The sequence below is a fragment of the Pelodiscus sinensis genome, unplaced genomic scaffold, assembly GCF_049634645.1.
Source record: "Pelodiscus sinensis isolate JC-2024 unplaced genomic scaffold, ASM4963464v1 ctg62, whole genome shotgun sequence".
Classification (NCBI taxonomy): Eukaryota; Metazoa; Chordata; order Testudines; family Trionychidae; genus Pelodiscus; species Pelodiscus sinensis.
Window position 1 is genome coordinate 220,431 of NW_027465946.1, and position 18,785 is coordinate 239,215.

Here is an 18,785-nt window from a genome sequence, read left to right on the forward strand (position 1 = left end):
GCGCCACAGCCTGTGCTTCCAGACGGTCCCTCTTTATTTAAATAATGAATAACCAAGTGGGCCAGCGCCTGCGCTCTGGGTCGCCCTGGTCCCATCATCACGGCTCCTCGCGCATGCAGGAGGCGCCGGGGTTCAGGTCCCTTCCCCTTTAAGCCGAGATTCCCACCCAGTCTCTGGGGGAGTAGCCAAGGGGGGCCACAGGGCTGGCTCCGTTAGCTCATGTGGATGGCAGCGGGGCAGGGGGGCCTGGTGCAGTCCTAGGGAAGGAAGATGATGCACAGGAGCATCAGGGCAAGCTGGCTCCCCCCGGTATCGTGCTCCATGGGCCTTGCCGCAGACAGGAAACTGGGCTTGTTTTAACTCTGCCTCCTGCCAGAGGTTGCCCACAGAGCTGCAGCTCCTTCCCCCTGGGCAGAGCCCCCCCGCCCACACAGGGCAGGAGGCTCGGGCATCTGGCTCGCACCAACCGCGTCCTGAGCTCGGGCTCTGTGTCCTGAGCCAGCCACGGCCCGGAGCTGCAGCAAACGGCCTCGAGCTCTCTGCTGGAGTGGGAAAGGGCCTCCCCGCCTGGGTCGCCTGCTCCCTGGGGCTGTGCCCCACACAGGTGGGGTGCAGTGTCGCCCTCGGCTCCCCGTCCCCCCAGGCAGGCCCCGGGCTCTGCTGCTCTGGCGATCTGTGTCCCGAGCAGCGGGGCCGCCACGCCTTCCAGCAGAGCCTTGGGATGTCGCGTTCGCTTTTCCCCGCCTCCCGAGCCCCTGGGACGGGGGAAGCTCCGGGGGCTCTGGCCACCCGGACATCCCAGCTGCCGATTGCACCATCTCCCCTGGGCCTCAGAGCGGCTGCGCAGGAGCGGGGCCGGCGCCCTCGGCCGGAGCTCTCGGCTCCTTCAGCTTGTAGACGAAGCAGGTGGAGGCGCCGCGGGCCGTGAGGGACTCGGAGCGGAGCTGCTGGGGGCGGCTGTCCCCCGCCAGGAGCTGGGAGGTGCTGTCCGTCACCAGGAAGAGCCCGTAGGCCTCCGGGTTGGAGACGCTGTACTTCTTGCTGCAGGCCAGGCACACGGAGGCTGCGGTCATGTGGGCGGGGCCGGGAATGGCCTTCTGGTTGGCGAAGGGCTCTTCGAAGGAGACGTAGAGGATGTCCTGAGAGAAGGGGGGGAGGGGCTAAATCAGGCAGACCAGAGGCTAGGATGATGGGCACTCTATGTATACACCATACTGAAACCTGATGGCAGAGAGATGTGGCCCATTGGGATCGGGCACTGCACTGGGACTGGAGAGATGTGGGCTCTGTCCCTGCTGGGTGACCTTGGACAAGTCCTGTTTCCCCCATGCCTCAGTTTCCCCTCCCACTCTGTCCATTTGGAGTAAGCTCTCTGAAACAGAGCCCCTGGGTGCTACCGTATTACACCTAATAAACCACCTCAGGCAGCTCAAGAACGACTGTTCATCACTGTGGGCAGTCACGACCGACCCGTTAACTTCATACAGAGTGAATCATTATTTGGCACCGCACGTCATTCCCTTTCTGAATAAGGGTTCTGGGCCTTTAAGAAGGCAGGGCCCTATGGCTCCGCCCATTGGGTGGCGCTGTGTGTATATAACCAAGGGCAGGAGGTGGCCACTTCAGTTCTTTGGGCCAGCCTGTCTGTGGGATGCGCATCTAACCAGGCTGGGGAGAGGCTGAACCTCAGACCCCTCTGCCCCCAAAGCACTAAAGACGAAAGAGAATCTCCTTTAGCTGCCAGTACGGGGTCTAAGACCATGCACAGCCATTCCACCTCTGTGCAGAGGGAGAGGAGGAAAGCTGCACAAACATCTGCCACAGCTCAGTCCAACCCCCCCGACCCCTTAGTCCTTCCAGCCCCGTCCCCCTCCCAGAACCCGGGTCGGAACACGGCTCCTCTCCGAGCTTGTCGCTCCGGCGTCTTTACGGGCCAAGGCGGCGGAGCTGAGGGCCTCAGGCAGGGCACCGGCGCACAGAGCTGGGAGCGAGCCCAGGCCGAGCCCACGAGCATCCGGCCCCCAAAATGAATAATTCCGCACACGTCACTTGTTCCACAGACGTGGTGGCTGCAGCCTGGCAGGGGAGCTGCTGGCTGCACAGACGTGGGAGATCACTGGGCGGCCCCCCCGTTCCTGAGGGGGAGAGGGGACTGACCTCAGAGGCCACCCAGCAAGTCAGGGCCAAAGAGCCCAGGATCCCCGGCTCCCCGCCCCGTCCGTCGTAATCCGCAGACCCGACTAGCTCCCTAGAACCAGCAAGAGAACCCAGGAGGCCTGGCTCCCATCCCCCTAACCACTAGCCCCCACTCCCCTGAGGCAGGCACAGAATCCAGGCCCCCCAAGCTCCCTACCTGGGAGCGGCGCCGGGTGCCCTGGTGGTGGTGGATGGTGCGCCGGCGCTGCCACTGGTGGATGGAGTGCTGCGCCTCGGAGCTGATCTGCCGGGTCAGCATGGCCGACTGGAAGTTGCTGATGTGGTAGAGGGCCCCGAACCAGGTGGTGAGGTAGTAGCCGCCTGCAGGGGGGAGGGCCACAGGGCTCAGCCAGTGGGGCCCAGGGGCAAGGGCCAGGCGGGGAGGGTAACAGCCTGCTACTGCTGCCCGCAAAGGGAGCCCCTTGCCCAAGACCAGTTTGCTTCTCCCTGTCCTGAGCTGGCCAGCAGGGAATGGGCAGCACCAGTTCCCCCCGGGTCCTGCCGCCCCCACAAACCCAGCTCAGCTACGGAGCCGGGGGGCTGTGGGCTTTGTGCTACCCGCACCAGGCAGGGGCCTCCGGGGCAGCCTGCCAGCCCGCCGGGGTGGGGCTCTGACCTTCGCCCTGCAGCTGGCTCGGGTCCAGCAGCTCCATCATGTACTCCACGTCCAGCTGCACCGGGACGATGTCGCACTTGGCCAGCACGTAGGTCAGCACGGGCAGGAAATCGTCTGCCCCATAGACCTCTGAGCAGAGAGGGGCGCCGTGAGACCCCCTGGGGCCACTCCCCATGCCCTGGGGCCCGATCCCCGCCCACCCCGGAGGGGCCAGTCCCCACGCCCCGGGGCCCGATCCACCCCAGAGGGACCAGTCCCCACGCCCCGGGGCCCGATCCACCCCAGAGGGGCCAGTCCCCACGCCCCGGGGCCCGATCCACCCCGGAGGGGCCAGTCCCCACGCCCCGGGGCCTGATCCACCCCAGAGGGACCAGTCCCCACGCCCCGGGGCCCGATCCACCCCAGAGGGGCCAGTCCCCACGCCCCGGGGGCCGATCCACCCCAGAGGGGCCAGTCCCCACGCCCCGGGGCCCGATCCACCCCGGAGGGGCCAGTCCCCACGCCCCGGGGCCTGATCCCTGCCCCCCCGGAGGGGCCACTCCCCACGCCCCGGGGCCCAATCCCCTCACCCCCCAGAGGGGCCAGTCCCCACGCCCCGGGGCCTGATCCACCCCAGAGGGACCAGTCCCCACGCCCTGGGGCTTGATCCCCGCCCCCCCCGGAGGGGCCAGTCCCCACGCCCCGGGGCCCGATCCACCCCAGAAGGACCAGTCCCCACGCCCCGGGGCCCGATCCCTGCCCCCCCGGAGGGGCCACTCCCCACGCCCCGGGGCCCAATCCCCTCACCCCCCAGAGGGACCAGTCCCCACGCCCCGGGGCCCAATCCCCTCACCCCCCAGAGGGACCAGTCCCCACGCCCTGGGGCCCGATCCACCCCCGAGTGGCCAGTCCCCAAGCCCCGGGGTCTGATCTCTCCCCTCCCCTCCTGGAGGGGCCAGTCCCCATGCCCCGATCCCCTCCCTCCCCCCGGCAGGGGTCAGCCCCTATTCCCTGGGATGGGGGCCCCAACCCTCTCCCCCTGGGGCGCGCCTGGGGGGGAAATGGGATGTCTGGGGGAGGCTGGACACCATCTCGGGGGTGGCTGTGGGCTAAGTGGCTTCCCCCGCGACTAGCGGAGCCCCCCGGAGCTGGGGGAGGAGTCCCCGGCAGCGCCCTACCAGTGCCACTGGCGCCGTGGTTCATGGCCTCGTAGATCAGCTTGCAGGCCTTGAGCAGCTGGGCCTCCTTCTTCTTGGGCGAGTAGGCCTGGTGCATGTGGACCAGCTTGGCCTGGATGCGCTCCAGGGCCGGGGCGTCGGGCACGCCGGCCGTCACCCCCAGCTCGGCCGGGCGCTGGCGGCCCATGTGCTGCTGGCGCTCACGCAGCTGCTGCAGGCTCCCGTCCCGGCTGTGGAAATCCAGCAGCTGCCCGTAGATGCAGTCCCGCAGCGGCTTCAGGATGCACTTGTACAGTGCCGTCTCCAGCACCGCACCTGTGGGGCAGCGGCAGGGCCTGTGACCTCCGGCCAGGCGCCGGGCTGGGGGGAGGGCTGGGGTCAGGAGGGCAGAGGGGCCTAGTGGGTAGAGCGAGGTGGGGGCTGGGAGCCAGGACTCCTGGGTTCTGTTCCTGGCTCAGGGCAGGGGGGCTGGGGTCAGGAGGGCAGAGGGGCCTAGTGGGTAGAGTGGGGTGGGGGCTGGGAGCCAGGACTCCTGGGTTCTGTTCCTGGCTCAGGGCAGGGGGCTGGGGTCAGGAGGGCAGAGGGGTCTAGTGGGTAGAGCGGGGTGGGGGCTGGGAGCCAGGACTCCTGGGTTCTGTTCCTGGCTCAGGGCAGGGGGGCTGGGGTCAGGAGGGCAGAGGGGCCTAGTGGGTGGAGCGAGGTGGGGGCTGGGTTCCATCCAGCTCCAGGAGGGGCGGGGAGCACTGTACACCCCACACCAAACCCAGAACACTTTGTTCTCTCCCCGTCTCCCTTAAAGCATCGCTCACATGGGAACCCGGCCCCAGCCCCAAGCTGCCTTCCATCATCAAGGGGGCAGGCCAAGTTCCCCTTTAAGAGCTCTCCTGCCTCCGGGCCCCCGCACCGCCCCTCGGCTTCCTGCCCAGGCGCTGCTCACCGAGGCCCGGAGCGGAAGTTGCAGCAGGCGGGGGAGCGTGTGACCGCACTGGCCCTTCCGGTTGCATTTATAGCCACGGGCCTTCTCTCCCCACTGGGGCTTTTTATAACCGGGGAGGGGTCCCCCTTAGCTCACCCACAGCTGGCCTCCCCTCCCACTCGCCTGAGCCAAGCCTGCCCCCCAACCTTCCCCTCCCCCAGGACGCAAGTGTGTGGGGTGGGGAATCTGTCTGGGGCCTTGGACGCTCTGCTGACCCCCCCCCCACTGTGCACCCGGGACGCGGCCCGAGACCCGCAGACTCGTTTCATGCAAAGGGGCCATGTGGGGGGATGGGAGGTGAGCTGGGGGGGCTGCAGCTCGGGCTGGATGAAATGGAGCCAGCCCCCACCCCCCACCGTGGGAATCCCCCCACCTGTCCTGGCAGCCCACGCCCAGGACCTGGCTCCTGGCTGCCCCCAGCTGCCCTCCCACACCCAGCCCCTCCATCTCCAGCACCCAGACACTCCCCCCCCATTTGACTCCATTGCCCCACCTCCTTGAGTGTGTTGGCCCGTTCCCGGCCGTGGCCCCCTCCCCGCGGCCCCGGCCCCCGCGGCCCCAGCCCCCTCCCCGCGGCCCCCTCCCCACGGCCCCGGCCCCCGCGGCCCCCTCCCCGCGGCCCCCTCCCCGCGGCCCCCTCCCCGCGGCCTGCCCGTACCCAGGTCCATCTCCTCCAGGTCCCCGTACTCCCAGGTGTCGTGCAGCTCGGAGCTCTCCAGCAGGTAGCCCTTGATGTTGCTGATCATCTGGCGGATCTCCTGCAGCATGTCGGTGCTGTTGGGGTGCCGGGCCATCCCGCCGCGCAGCACGTGCCCCAGGAAGTTCTGCACCAGGCCCCCCACGTAGGAGGCCGGCTCCTGGGCCAGCTCCTGGACCCGTCTGGCCAGGCGGCGCTCAGCCGAGAGGAAGCCGGTCAGGGCGCTGCCCACGGCCGACAGGCGGTGCAGCACCCGGCCGGGCAGCGCCGAGTGGTGCTTCTTGCGGGGCGTGACCGGGTGGGCGTCCGCCTCCTCCTCCACGCTGCTGATGGACAGCGAGTCCAGCTCGGGGATGGGCGGCAGGAGCAGGCTGTCGGCCGGGCCCAGCAGCGAGGACTCTGAGCGCGACCTGGTCAGCGCCCAGGGGACGCCCGGGCCCCCCTCGATCCAGGAGACCCGGTGCGGGGACGCCGGGCCCTCCGGCCTCTCGGCGGGCGGCGAGGCCGGCGCCTCCTCGGACATGTTCCAGGCCGGGCGGCGCAGCAGCAGCTTCCGTTTCAGCAAGGCCGGCGCGGCGTCGCCTGCTGGGGGCGAGGCGAGAGGGGTGAGGGGTGTCCCGCCTACCCCTTAGAGGGTGGGATTCTCTGGGGAGGCCATCTGCCCGCCTCGTGGGAGGAGAACAACCTACTAAAAGGCTTCTGCAAGAGGGAGCAGCTGCCTCCAGGCCTAGCTGGCTGCGGGGGGAGTCTAGGGTGAGGAATTTACACCTCCCGCCCTTGGTCCTGACCACAGGGCAATTCCCACTCCCCCACCCCCCGAGGGGCCTGCAATGTGGGGGAGCAGCCCAGGCGCCAAGGCCCTGCCAGGATCAGTGTTACTCACGCTCCCGCCCCCCGAATCCCATGCACCCCCCAGCCTGATCCCAGCATCTCCCCCCAACCAGCTGACCTTTGCACGGCTCCTCCTCTTTCCCGGGCTCCAGGGCGCCCAGCTGGCCAGGCTCCGTGTCGGCGAGTGCCGGCGGCTTGTCCCACAAGCCGGGCCCCTGCCCGTTCGTCAGCCGGAGGGTGCCCCCTCTCTCGGGCAGGTGGCAGGCGGGGGGTGCCCCGGGCAGCCCGCCCACGCTGCTGTGCTCCGACAGGAACAGAGGGTTGATGACGCACAGCGCCCCGTCCTCGGACGTCACCCGGATGGAGAAGACCGGGCTGCTCACCTCCAGGGGACTGGCGGGCTCAGGGCTGGACCCCATGTCCTCCTCCTCGCCTGGGACCGAGGGCGTGAAGGGAGGGCTCCAGAACCCTGCCAGGACAGCGGGCAGCAGGAGAGGGAGAGACGTGAGCCAGCCTGGGGGAAGGGACGGCCCCGTGCCCCGGGCGGGGCGGCACCCGCTGAGCAGGGAGGGCTCGTGCTGCCTGCTGGACGCGGGACACGGGTTCCTTTCCTGCCCCGCCGGCCTGCTCTGGGGCTACTGGCTGCAGGGACGGTCTAGGAGCCAGGATGCTGGGTTCCGTCCCCGGTTCTGGGAGGGGAGTAGGGTCTAGTGGTTACAGTGGGGGAGGGGCGGGAAGCCAGGATGCTGGGCTCTATCCCTGGCTCTGGGAGGGGAGTAGGGTCTAGTGGTTAGAGTCGGGGAGGGGTGGGAAGCCAGGATGCTGGGTTCTAACCCTGGCTCTGGGAGGGGAGTAGGGTCTAGTGGTTAGAGTCGGGGAGGGGTGGGAAGCCAGGATGCTGGGCTCTATCCCTGGCTCTGGGAGGGGAGTAGGGTCTAGTGGTTAGAGTCGGGGAGGGGTGGGAAGCCAGGATGCTGGGCTCTATCCCTGGCTCTGGGAGGGGAGTAGGGTCTAGTGGTTAGAGTCGGGGAGGGGTGGGAAGCCAGGATGCTGGGCTCTATCCCTGGCTCTGGGAGGGGAGTGGGGTCTAGTGGTTAGAGTCAGGGAGGGGTGGGAAGCCAGGATGCTGGGTTCTAACCCTGGCTCTGGGAGGGGAGTAGGGTCTAGTGGTTAGAGTCGGGGAGGGGTGGGAAGCCAGGATGCTGGGTTCTGTCCCTGGCTCTGGGAGGGGAGTAGGGTCTAGTGGTTAGAGTCGGGGAGGGGTGGGAAGCCAGGATGCTGGGCTCTATCCCTGGCTCTGGGAGGGGAGTGGGGTCTAGTGGTTAGAGTCGGGGAGGGGTGGGAAGCCAGGGCGCTGGGTTCTGTCCCTGGCTCTGGGAGGGGAGTGGGGTCTAGTGGTTAGAGTCGGGGAGGGGTGGGAAGCCAGGATGCTGGGTTCTGTCCCTGGCTCTGGGAGGGGAGTAGGGTCTAGTGGTTAGAGTCGGGGAGGGGCGGGAAGCCAGGGCGCTGGGTTCTGTCCCTGGCTCTGGGAGGGGAGTGGGGTCTAGTGGTTAGAGTCGGGGAGGGGCGGGAAGCCAGGGCGCTGGGCTCTATCCCTGGCTCTGGGAGGGGAGTAGGGTCTAGTGGTTAGAGTCGGGGAGGGGCGGGAAGCCAGGGCGCTGGGTTCTGTCCCTGGCTCTGGGAGGGGAGTGGGGTGTAGTGGTCAGAGCCTCCTGGCTCCACACCGAGTGGGACCCAGCACTGACAGCCTCCATGGCGGGGAGGGTCCCTGCCGGGGCCCTGGCCGGGCGAGATCCTGCCGGGGCTACTCACTCATGCCCAGGGCAGCGCAGGCGTCCAGCTCGGCCCTGCCGAGGCTCTGCAGGGCGGCCGGGAGCCGCAGCGGGAGGGGCAGCACGTCCCTGCCAAGCCAGAGACACGGAGCTGGTGAGCCGAGGGCTGCAGGGTAAGGACCCCCCATGCCCACACCCGGCGCCCCCCACGCTGGGAGAGCCCTGCCAGTGCCCGGGGGGGCCCCGAGGGGAGGAGGCCGGGGAGCTGCAGGGTAAGGACCCCCCATGCCCACACCCGGCGCCCCCCACGCTGGGAGAGCCCTGCCAGTGCCCGGGGGGGCCCCGAGGGGAGGAGGCCGGGGAGCTGCAGGGTAAGGACCCCCCATGCCCACACCAGGCGCCCCCCACGCTGGGAGAGCCCTGCCAGTGCCCGGGGGGGCCCCGAGGGGAGGAGGCCGGGGAGCTGCAGGGCAAGGACCCCCCATGCCCACACCCGGCGCCCCCCACGCTGGGAGAGCCCTGCCAGTGCCCGGGGGGGCCCCGAGGGGAGGAGGCCGGGGAGCTGCAGGGTAAGGACCCCCCATGCCCACACCAGGCGCCCCCCACGCTGGGAGAGCCCTGCCAGTGCCCGGGGGGGCCCCGAGGGGAGGAGGCCGGGGAGCTGCAGGGCAAGGACCCCCCATGCCCACACCCGGCGCCCCCCACGCTGGGAGAGCCCTGCCAGTGCCCGGGGGGGCCCCGAGGGGAGGAGGCCGGGGAGCTGCAGGGCAAGGACCCCCCATGCCCACACCAGGCGCCCCCCACGCTGGGAGAGCCCTGCCAGTGCCCGGGGGGGCCCTGAGGGGAGGAGGCCGGGGAGCTGCAGGGCAAGGACCCCCCATGCCCACACCCGGCGCCCCCCACGCTGGGAGAGCCCTGCCAGTGCCCGGGGGGCCCCGAGGGGAGGAGGCCGGGGAGCTGCAGGGGCCGGGCACACTCCATGCTGGGCAGCGGCAGGAGGAAGTTTCTGTGGCCACCCTGCCCCCACGGCCACAGCTTCCTCAAACGCAGGGCAGGCCACTTTCCAGACCGTGGGCTGGGGGTCGGGGATGCCCCACCCCCGACGGGGGCTCCTTTGCAGGGAGCTTGGCATGGGGGAAGGGGAAACGGACATAAATCGCCCCCCCATCACACACAGTCACTCACCTCTGCATGGTGTCCTGACTCCCTCCCCCTCCCTCCCCCGTGCTGTAACCACTAGACCCCACTCCCTTCCCCAGGCAGGGGAGAGGTCCCAGGAGTCCTGACTCCCTCCCCCGTGCTGTAACCACTAGACCCCACTCCCTTCCCCAGGCAGGGGAGAGGACCCCGGAGTCCTGGCTCCCAGCCCCCCCGTGCTGTAACCACTAGACCCCACTCCCTTTCCCAGGCAGGGGAGAGGACCCCGGAGTCCTGGCTCCCAGCCCCCCCGTGCTGTAACCACTAGACCCCACTCCCTTTCCCAGGCAGGGGAGAGGACTCCGGAGTCCTGGCTCCCAGCCCCCCCGTGCTGTAACCACTAGACCCCACTCCCTTTCCCAGGCAGGGGAGAGGACTCCGGAGTCCTGGCTCCCAGCCCCCCCGTGCTGTAACCACTAGACCCCACTCCCTTCCCCAGGCAGGGGAGAGGACCCAGGAGTCCTGGCTGCTTGCCCCTAACTGAAGGCTCAGCCCTGGGGACCGGAGGGCGGAGACTCAGGGAAAACATCTCCCGTCCCCCAGCCCCGCTCACCGGCTCACGGCGAGGAAAGCAACCAGCTCCACAAGGCCCAGGAAGCGCAGCTGGGATCCTTCCAGGCAAACAGCTGGGAGAGAGAGATGGGGTCTGAGACACACAGCGGGGCCCCCGTGTGGCCTGGGCCCCGTGGGGAGGTCTGCGGGTGCTGCAGGGGCCCGCCTGGCGGCAGAAGCCGGCTGGAAGTTTTCCCCCATCAGGAAGGTCTCTTCAGCTCTGAAGAAGCGGCTTGTTCTGGGGTGGCGCACGTCAGAGGCCTGGCTGGTTCCAAAGTGCGGGGAGGCTGAATTCCAGGACCTCCAGTGCCTGACCCCCCCTCCCCGGTCTGTGCTCCCCATAGCACCCCACTCCCAGACACCCTCCCTGAGCCTACGTCCCCAGTGGGGAATCAGGGGCTCCGAGAAATGAAGCTACAAAGTTACAGAGAGTCCATGGCAGAGCAGGAAAGGAACGCAGGAGTCCTGGCACCCAGCCCCCTCCTTGCTCTAACCACTAGCTGGCACTGTCCAACACCATTTCAATCAGCTACAAACCTCGGCTACTTCCTGACCGTCCCAGGCAGCATCGCCGGCACTCCAGCTCTGATCCACGGCGACCCGCCAGGCCCTGGCTGGCTCCAGCCGCCCTGGTCTGCTCCCCTCTGCCTGCCTGCCCCACCCTGCCCCATCGCCCAGTGCGTCTGCGGCAGAGATGGCCAGAGATAAGCCACCACGGCTCTTCCCCAGAAGCAGGGAGGAAGCTACCGCTGGTGAGCCGAGGCGGCTCCGATACCCGCGCAGGGTGGGGCTGGGCATGGAACCCAGGGATCCGAGCAGGGGCAGTTCTGCTTGACCCGGAGGCCAGACCTGCTGTCGCTGGGTCCCTGAGGTCCCCCCAGCCAGCTCGGCACCAAGCCAAGCTCCCCTCCACCTCCGGCAGTTGTGTCCTGGCCCCGCAGGCTCACAGCCCCCACCCGGCCAGCCGCGAGGGCCTGCCAAGACTCGGGCAGCTCCGACAGCCTCGACAGGAGCCCAACACCTGGGTCTATCTGCTCTGGGGCGGATGGAGGCCAAGGAGTTTCTGGCTGGGAATCCTCCACTCCTGCCCGCTATGTGGCCTTGGGCCAAGAACCGCCCTCTTCCCGTGCCTCAGTTTACCCCACCCATCCTAAAAATAGTGACGACTTGACCTCCCCACTAAGAAGTCTTAAAAGGGGGAAACTGAGGCACCAAGTTGCTCAAGGCTACACAGAGTTAGGAGAAAAGAACCCCGGAGTCCTGCCTCCCAGCCCCCAGCTCTAACCACTAGCCTGACCTCACCTTTCCTGCCTGACACCTCACCAAGGACGTGTGAGCTGGGCAGGGGGGGAGGCCAGAGCAGCTCTGCCATTGGGGGCAGCTGGCTGAGTCCTGGGGGTGGAAGGGTCTAGTCGGCAGCTCCACCTCGGGGTCTCCCTCATGGCCCCGGCTCCTTCCTCTCCCGGCCTCTGCTACAGCTGCTTCTGCAGCCCTTAGGCCCTTCCCTTTGCTTGTGCAGCAGGAGGAAACCACGTCACCAGCCTCAGGACTTTATGTGGCGGCAGTCAGAACTAGTGGTGAGAGCAGGAAGGTCTGACGTGGGGACTCCTAGCTCGGGGAGGGAAGTGGGGTCCAGTGGTCAGAGCAGGGGGCTGGGAGCCAGGACACGTGGGTTCTCTCATTGGCTCTGCTGCGGATGCACAGCGGGAGCCCAGACACGGGCTCCCTGCCCCCCACGGCCTCCTCTGCGATCAGCCCGGCAGCTGCCCCGACCTACCCGAGCTGTCCTCCCGGATCTGGAAACGGCAGACAGCTCCATCGCCGGGCCCCTCCCTGCCGCTCCGCACCAACAGCACCTTCAGCTCCGTGCCGGCCACCAGGAACGTCTGGGGCAGGACCGAGAGGGGAGGGAGTTCAGCGGGGTGGGGAGGGAGCAGGCCAGTGGGGCTGGGTGGAGGCCAGGTAGGGGGGTCCCGGGGCAGCCTGGCTCTCCAGGCCCCAGAGGGCCTCTGTTTGTCTTCCACACCTGTGGTTCCCTGCTTGACCCCTGCCAGCCAGGAATCGTGCAGCCCCAGGGCACCAGCCATCCCAGTGCCAGCCCCAAACCCCGCAGCCCCGCCCACCCCTCACCACAGAACCCCATGCATCCATCACCGTAAAGCCCCAGCCACCTACCACTTTAGAGCCCACCTACCTGGAAGCCCCGCCCACCTACCCCCTTAAGCCCCGCCCGGTTCCACAGCCACTTACCCCCGGCGGCTGCCCCCTCAGCAGCTCCGTGGCTTGCTCCGGGCCCAGGCTGAGCTGCCAGAGGCCCCGGGACAGCAGGAGCTTGTCCAGGAGCGTCAGGGGGGCCGAGGGCTGGCCCTCCCCCGGGGTCTGGCACTGGCCGTTGTGCAGCGGGCGTGGGGGGCTGTGTGCAAACACGAGAGGCACTGAGCGGGGGCGGGCCCTGGGGGGACAGCCAGGCGGGGCCTCTGGCTCGCGTCTCCTCCGCTGACGGCAGCAGGGCCCCCCGTTCGGGCAGCTGAATGTGGCAAGGCTGGGGGCAGGAGATCCCCGCCGAGCCCCCCAGAGCAGGCCTCGCCCCGCGCCTCTGCCCTGGCCCATGATTGTAGATACAGCCGAGGGCAGAGCCATCCCCAGCCCAGCCCGGCTCCCTGGGGCAGTCATGGCAACACGCCGTGCCTCGGTTTCCCCACCCGTAACTGGGGATAACGCTCCTTCTCCTGTGTCTGAGCCGGAAGAGGACAGGTGGACAATGTCTGGGGGGGATCAGCCCCCAGCTCCCCTTGTATGGGAGACCCCAGAAAAACCTGCGCCCCCTCGTGCCCCTGCCAGGAATGGGACTTGGGGCTTGCACTGCTCAGCCTACCAGCTCCCAGCAGGTGAGTCAGGCTGGGGCATGGGGTGGTGGGTGCAAGCCCCCAACTCTGCTCCCCATCAGCAGCAGCGGAGCAGGGCACGGGGCAGGAAGGGGCAAAGTCCTGCGCTGTGGCAGGAGCAGAGGCAGGGCTGGGACAGGTGGCCCCCCAGGGCAGCTCCACCCCAGTCCAGTGAGACAGCCTGGCAGGGTCCCCCTCTCGCCTGGGGAGGGTCTGTGCTGTGCCCAGCAGGGTGGGGGCCCTGATCAAAAGGGGGGTTCAGTGCAGGCGCTGGCATGACAGGAGATCATCTTTGGGGGTCTGTGCAGTGCCTGGCATTCGGGGTCCCCCGCTCATGTGCTACATTCCTGGTTTGTATTGCACCCCACTGGGACTGCCAAGCAGGGCCCCCAAGTCTGTAATTGGGGAAACAGGAGGGGTTGGAGCCTCAGCAAACGTGAGGTACCAGGGCTCCATGTCTCTGCACCCCATCACCACAGCGTCGCCCCCTTTTCCAGGGCTGCTCCGCCCCTGCCTTGGGTGCCCCAAGGCGCCAAACGGCCCCAGACACTAGAGAATCGCTTCTCCTGGCAGCGCACGGCGTGTGGGACGGGGACACACACACACACACACACACGCGCGCGCGCGCGCCCCGGCCTCCTGCGTGCGACGCCTCACCCCCGCACTGCGAGCGGAGCTCAGTGTGACTGCAGCCTGCTCGCTCCACCTCCCTCCGCCCACGCGCCCTGCCGAGAAAGCCTCCCCAGCCTCCAGGAGCCCCATTGCGCGGGCTCTTAAGAGCCCTACAAGCAGGGGCCAGCATCTCCCGCAGGCCCCTAAACCTGGGAATCCCAACCCGCACCCCCGGCTCCACTGGTGAGCACCCAGCCTTGTGCATGGGGAAAAGCAGAACCGCGAATCACGGGAACATTCGTGGCAGTCCCAGCGGGGCAGCTGGAGTCCCAGTCCTGGGACTCAGTTTCCTCATTCACACCCAGAGGAGAAGCAATGACCCCAAGACAGGATATCCCAGACAGCAAAGCTCATCACAACCCCCAATGGGAGCTAACCAACACCCAGCTGTCCTAGCAAGTGGCTACAATGCAGCTCCTCTTGCTCCAAAGGCTCAGGCCCTCTGGCTCTTGAGCCAACGGGGACTCCCCATTAACTGGGAGCAGTATGGGGCATATGACACACAAGCAGCCTTGGTGCTATCCAGCAGAGGACAGTGGTTGCAGCCACATGGCAATGCCCACACACTGTGCCACACTTGGCTGGGTACACAGACTTGCTCCTGCCTAGAGGTTTGCTTACCTGCTACCGTCATCCCCAGCCCCCGAAGGATCATCTTCTTCAGCAGAAATGTGAGGCATCCTTCACAACCCAGCAGCTGTAACTAACCCATCAGAAGAGGCCACTTGCTTGGAAACCCACGTCCCAGGGTGCATTTAGGCACCTGATCCCTCTGCAGTGGGAGCAAGCAGGAGACAACTCTGTAGCAGGGGCGTGTTGCAGTGTTACTCGCAGGTCTCCCTTCAGTTTCTAGGGGGTCTCTGCACAGCAGGGGCCTGTCCCCTGGTAAACAAGTGAGACACAGCAGGAGTGCGAGCTGTGCAGGAGAACCTCACTGGGGGCAGTTCTCCACGCAGGCCTCCTGGTTCTGGAGGACCCTCCACGACTAAAGCTCTCAGGAGGGGCAACAGGCTCGTAGGACTGGAGCCAGCATATTTCCAGTCCTAGGCACTGGCTGTTTGGAGTGGGAGGGCTTCCGGGCAGGGCCCAGCTGTTCTTTGGGGCCCACAAGCGGCACAGGTACGCACTTCGCATCGGGGCTGGACGTCTCTGGAGATTGGTGGAACAGGAGGGCGAGACTCCCCCAGCCCTTCCCAGAGCCCTAAGGCCCAGCCCCATGGCCTGTGTACCCCTCTCTGGATCAGGGCCCAGGCACTGCTGCCTCCCAAAGGGGGCTGCCAGGCCTGGTTTCCACCCGCCCAGGGCCTTGGTCGGGTGCCGGGGGAGGGGAAATAACCCCCAGGCTCAGTTACAGGGTAAGTGCAACCTGTCTGCCTAGCCCGAAGCGCACCTGGGGGTGTCCCAGCGTCGCTCCCCCGAGACTCGGGGGGTGTTGGGATCACGCGTCCGCCCCATTTCTTAGGGGTATTACGGTAGCACCACACAGCCCTCCACCCACATCACTGCCCAGCCCCCAGCCGAGATCAGGGCCCCGCCCCATTTCTTAGGGGTATTACGGTAGCACCACACAGCCCTCCACCCACATCACTGCCCAGCCCCCAGCCGAGATCAGGGCCCCGCCCCACCAGTGCCGGGCGCTGCCCAGCCCCCCAGCCGAGATCAGGGCCCCGCCCCACCAGTGCCGGGCGCTGCCCAGCCCCCCAGCCGAGATCAGGGCCCCGCCCCACCAGTGCCGGGCGCTGCCCAGCCCCCCAGCCGAGATCAGGGCCCCGCCCCACCAGTGCCGGGCGCTGCCCAGACCCCCAGCCGAGATCAGGGCCCCGTCCCACCAGTGCCGGGCGCTGCCCAGACCCCCAGCCGAGATCAGGGCCCCGCCCCACCAGTGCCGGGCGCTGCCCAGACCCCCAGCCGAGATCAGGGCCCCGCCCCATTTCTTAGGGGTATTACGGTAGCACCACACAGCCCTCCACCCACATCACTGCCCAGACCCCCAGCCGAGATCAGGGCCCCGTCCCACCAGTGCCGGGCGCTGCCCAGCCCCCAGCCGAGATCAGGGCCCCATTGCACTGGTTTCTGGGCACGCTCAGTGTGAGAGAAGTCTTTGTCCCAAAGAGCTTCCAGACTCCGACAGAGGGTGGGAGGGGAAACTGAGGCACAGAGACTTTTCCCCAAGGGGGGAACCCCGCAGTCTCATACCCCAGCCCCTGGGCCTCGCCACCAGCAGCTGGAGGCCCGCAGGCACTGCCAGGCATCCAGCTCCCAGATGGGGCTGCACCTCGTGCCATGGGCCCTGCTGGGGCGGGCTCCAGGTGCTTTGAACTTCTCTCCGGCGATTCGAGCCTCCTGCCACCCAACGTGCCCGCTTCATGCAGCCCTCCCTGCCCTGGGCCCAGCCAGGCCCTCGCCAGCGTGGGGTGGGGGGGGACAGGCAAGGAAGGAGCCCAGCAGGGGCTCTTACCTGGGGCGGGGGCAGATCTCTGGCCAGGCGGAGCACCACAGGGAGCCGGAGGGAGGCGGCGGCGGAGTGAGACCCGATGCCAGGGCTGTGGTTCTACCTCCGGCAGCCATCACGTGGCCCCGAGCCACGCCGGGCGCAGGGGAAGGCCACGGGGCGCAGTGTGCAGGCGAGAGGAGGGGGAGGGACCAGCGGGTCCGGGTGTCTCACTTGTAGCACCCGCCGGGGCCCAGGAGCGCCAGGGACACCGGCAGGGAGCCTGCGGGCGACTCGCCCCAGGACAGCGGGGCAAAAGGCCAGGTTCTTTGGCATCCCTTGCTCAGAGACCGGCCCTGGCAGAGCGGTGGGGCTGGGGGGCGCCGGCAGGGCTGTGGGGCAGGGGCTGCAGGTTGGGAGCGGAGCTGCAGGTTGGGAGCGGGGGGCCCTGGCAGGGCTGTGGGGCAGGGGCTGAGGGGCGGGAGCGGGGGGCCCTGGCAGGGCTGCGGGGCAGGAGCAGGGGGCCCTGGCAGGGCTGTGGGGCGGGGGCTGCGGGGTGGGAGCGGGGGGCGCCGGCAGGGCTGCGGGGCAGGGGCTGAGGGGCGGGAGCGGGGGGCCCTGGCAGGGCTGTGGGGCGGGAGCGGGGGGCACCAGCAGGGCTGTGGGGCAGGGGCTGCGGGGCGGGAGCAGGGGGCCCTGGCAGGGCTGTGGGGCGGGGGCTGCGGGGCGGGAGCGGGGGGCCCGGGCAGGGCTGCGGGGCGGGAGCAGGGGGCCCTGGCAGGGCTGTGGGGCAGGGGCTGCGGGGCGGGAGCAGGGGGCCCTGGCAGGGCTGCGGGGCAGGGGCTGCGGGGCGGGAGCAGGGGGCCCTGGCAGGGCTGCGGGGCGGAAGCGGGGGGCAGGAGCGGGGGGCTGCGGGGCGGGAGCGGGGGGCCCTGGCAGGGCTGCGGGGCAGGGGCTGCGGGGCGGGAGCGGGGGGCAGGAGCGGGGGGCTGCGGGGCGGGAGCGGGGGGCCCTGGCAGGGCTGTGGGGTAGGGGCTGCGGGGCGGGAGCGGGGGGCCCTGGCAGGGCTGCGGGGCAGGGGCTGCGGGGCGGGAGCGGGGGGCCCTGGCAGGGCTGCGGGGCAGGGGCTGCGGGGCGGGAGCGGGGGGCCCTGGCAGGGCTGCGGGGCAGGGGCTGAGGGGCGGGAGCGGGGGGCCCTGGCAGGGCTGCGGGGCAGGGGCTGCGGGGCGGGAGCGGGGGGCGCCGGCACAGCGGGGGGCGCCCAGAGCGGAGCTGGGGGGCACGGAGCCTGCGGTCGCACGGGCAGGTGCACAGCCCTGCTGGGATGCTGGGGACGGGGCCCCGCCTGTGGGGCCCACACAGGGAGCAGGTTGAACGTTTCCTCTCGCGCCTACGTTATCGCAGCTCCGATCGCTCAGCGAAGTGCAGGTGGGGCAGGCCCAGGGCGCGCTCGCTGGGGGGGGGGGGGGACTATTGCTGCGCTTTCCCCACAACCCCCTTCCCCTCCCCCAGCAGCGCCACGGGCCCATTCGACCCAACCCCTCTCCCTGGCCCCCGACCCCTGCGTCTCGGTAACTTTCCGCCTCCTCCCGCCCTTGGCCTGCGACGAGAAAGGCCATTCCCCCCCCCCCCCCCCGGGCTAAAAACGACCTCCGGCCGCGGGTTGGGCCATGGGGGCCTGGCACGTTCTGGCCCCCCCCCTTAGTGCCATCCAGAGGGGGAGCACACCTTTCCCGTCACCTCCACCGGGGCATCGCTTGGGGGGCACAACTGGAGCCAGCTAGGGCCCAGCCCAGCTGCTCGCCCCACGGCATACAGCTGCCCCCCAAGCGATGCCCCGCAGGCTAAGCAAGGGGGGCCCACGGCAGTAGGTGGGGCGGGGGCTCTTCCTTCCAAGCAGCAGAGCCCCCCAATGCAGGTACTCACAGAAGCCGGATGGCTCATCCCCCTGTCAGCTGGAACTGGAGAACCCAGGTCTGCTCCAGCCAGAGCCCCCACTGCCCTGGCTCCCAGCCCCCCTCCCCCCGGAGCTGGCCACAGGACCCCTGCCCCCCGCTGCTGCTGACAGCTGCACTTCCCTTCTGCGGCTCAGCTTGGCCCCGCTCGGCGCCTACCTGCTCAGACACGGCCACCGGAGCTGTTCTGCTGCGCGGCTGAGAAGGGTGCTGGAGCCCTCCGGCCCCTCCCTGCAGGCCAGGCCAGGCGGCCCTTGGGTTTGCGTTGTTCCGGTCTTGCAGCCGAAGGCTTTCGTAACCCTGCTGCTCGCCCAGACTTGCTGCCTCTGACAGGAGCTCGCCCGGCTGCTCCGGCATCGGCCTCCCCACTTGGGGAGAGCGGGGTCTAGTGTTCAGAGCGGGGCATGGCGGAAAACTGGGACTTGTGGTTCCCATCCTAAATCTGCCACTGAATCTCTGACCCAGGGCCTTCTGCTCACGCCATGCCTCAGTTTCCCCACCCCTGGCGTGCCCTGCTCAGGCGATGCGCACTGAGAGCTAAGGGCCCTACCTGCCAACCTGCAACCTCCAGCTTGGGGCCTGATCCTGCTGCCCAGCGGCCAGTGGGACGAGTCCCACAAGGGGAAGGAGACTCAGGCTGGATTCAGTGTAAGTGCAGAGGGGCTCCAGGGCCTGTCTACACTACCCCGCTAGTGCGCACTAGGGGGTAACGTAGGCAACCGCACTTGCAAATGAAGCCCAGGATTTGAATTTCCCGGGCTTCATTTGCATAAACTGGGCGCCGCCATTTTTAAATCCCTGCCCCTCGTGGAATGAGGAGTAACGGTAGTTCGGATAGGAAGCCCAGT

General features: G+C 68.7%; 1 protein-coding gene across 3 annotated transcripts; it reads right to left on the reverse strand.

The window, feature by feature from the left end:
- Positions 1-37: 37 nt before the first annotated feature.
- Positions 38-18,669, reverse strand: RINL (Ras and Rab interactor like). Of its 3 annotated transcripts, none has more exons than XM_075917195.1 (12): positions 18,097-18,669; positions 14,173-14,323; positions 12,245-12,407; positions 11,772-11,880; positions 9,996-10,068; positions 8,286-8,374; positions 6,592-6,942; positions 5,604-6,227; positions 3,970-4,284; positions 2,813-2,941; positions 2,354-2,517; positions 38-1,139 (listed from the first exon to the last, which is right to left on the reverse strand). In XM_075917195.1, the coding sequence occupies exons 2-12, from the start codon at positions 14,229-14,231 to the stop codon at positions 831-833; spliced, it is 2,385 nt and encodes a 794-aa protein (XP_075773310.1). In that variant the 5' UTR covers positions 14,232-14,323; positions 18,097-18,669; the 3' UTR covers positions 38-830. The 3 variants fall into 3 exon arrangements, with proteins under 3 accessions (XP_075773310.1, XP_075773309.1, XP_075773311.1); XM_075917194.1 differs by lacking the exon at positions 18,097-18,669 and adding an exon at positions 16,010-16,336; XM_075917196.1 differs by lacking the exon at positions 18,097-18,669 and having other exon boundaries at positions 39-1,139; positions 5,604-6,224; positions 14,173-15,128.
- Between the last annotated feature and the right edge of the window lie 116 nt (positions 18,670-18,785).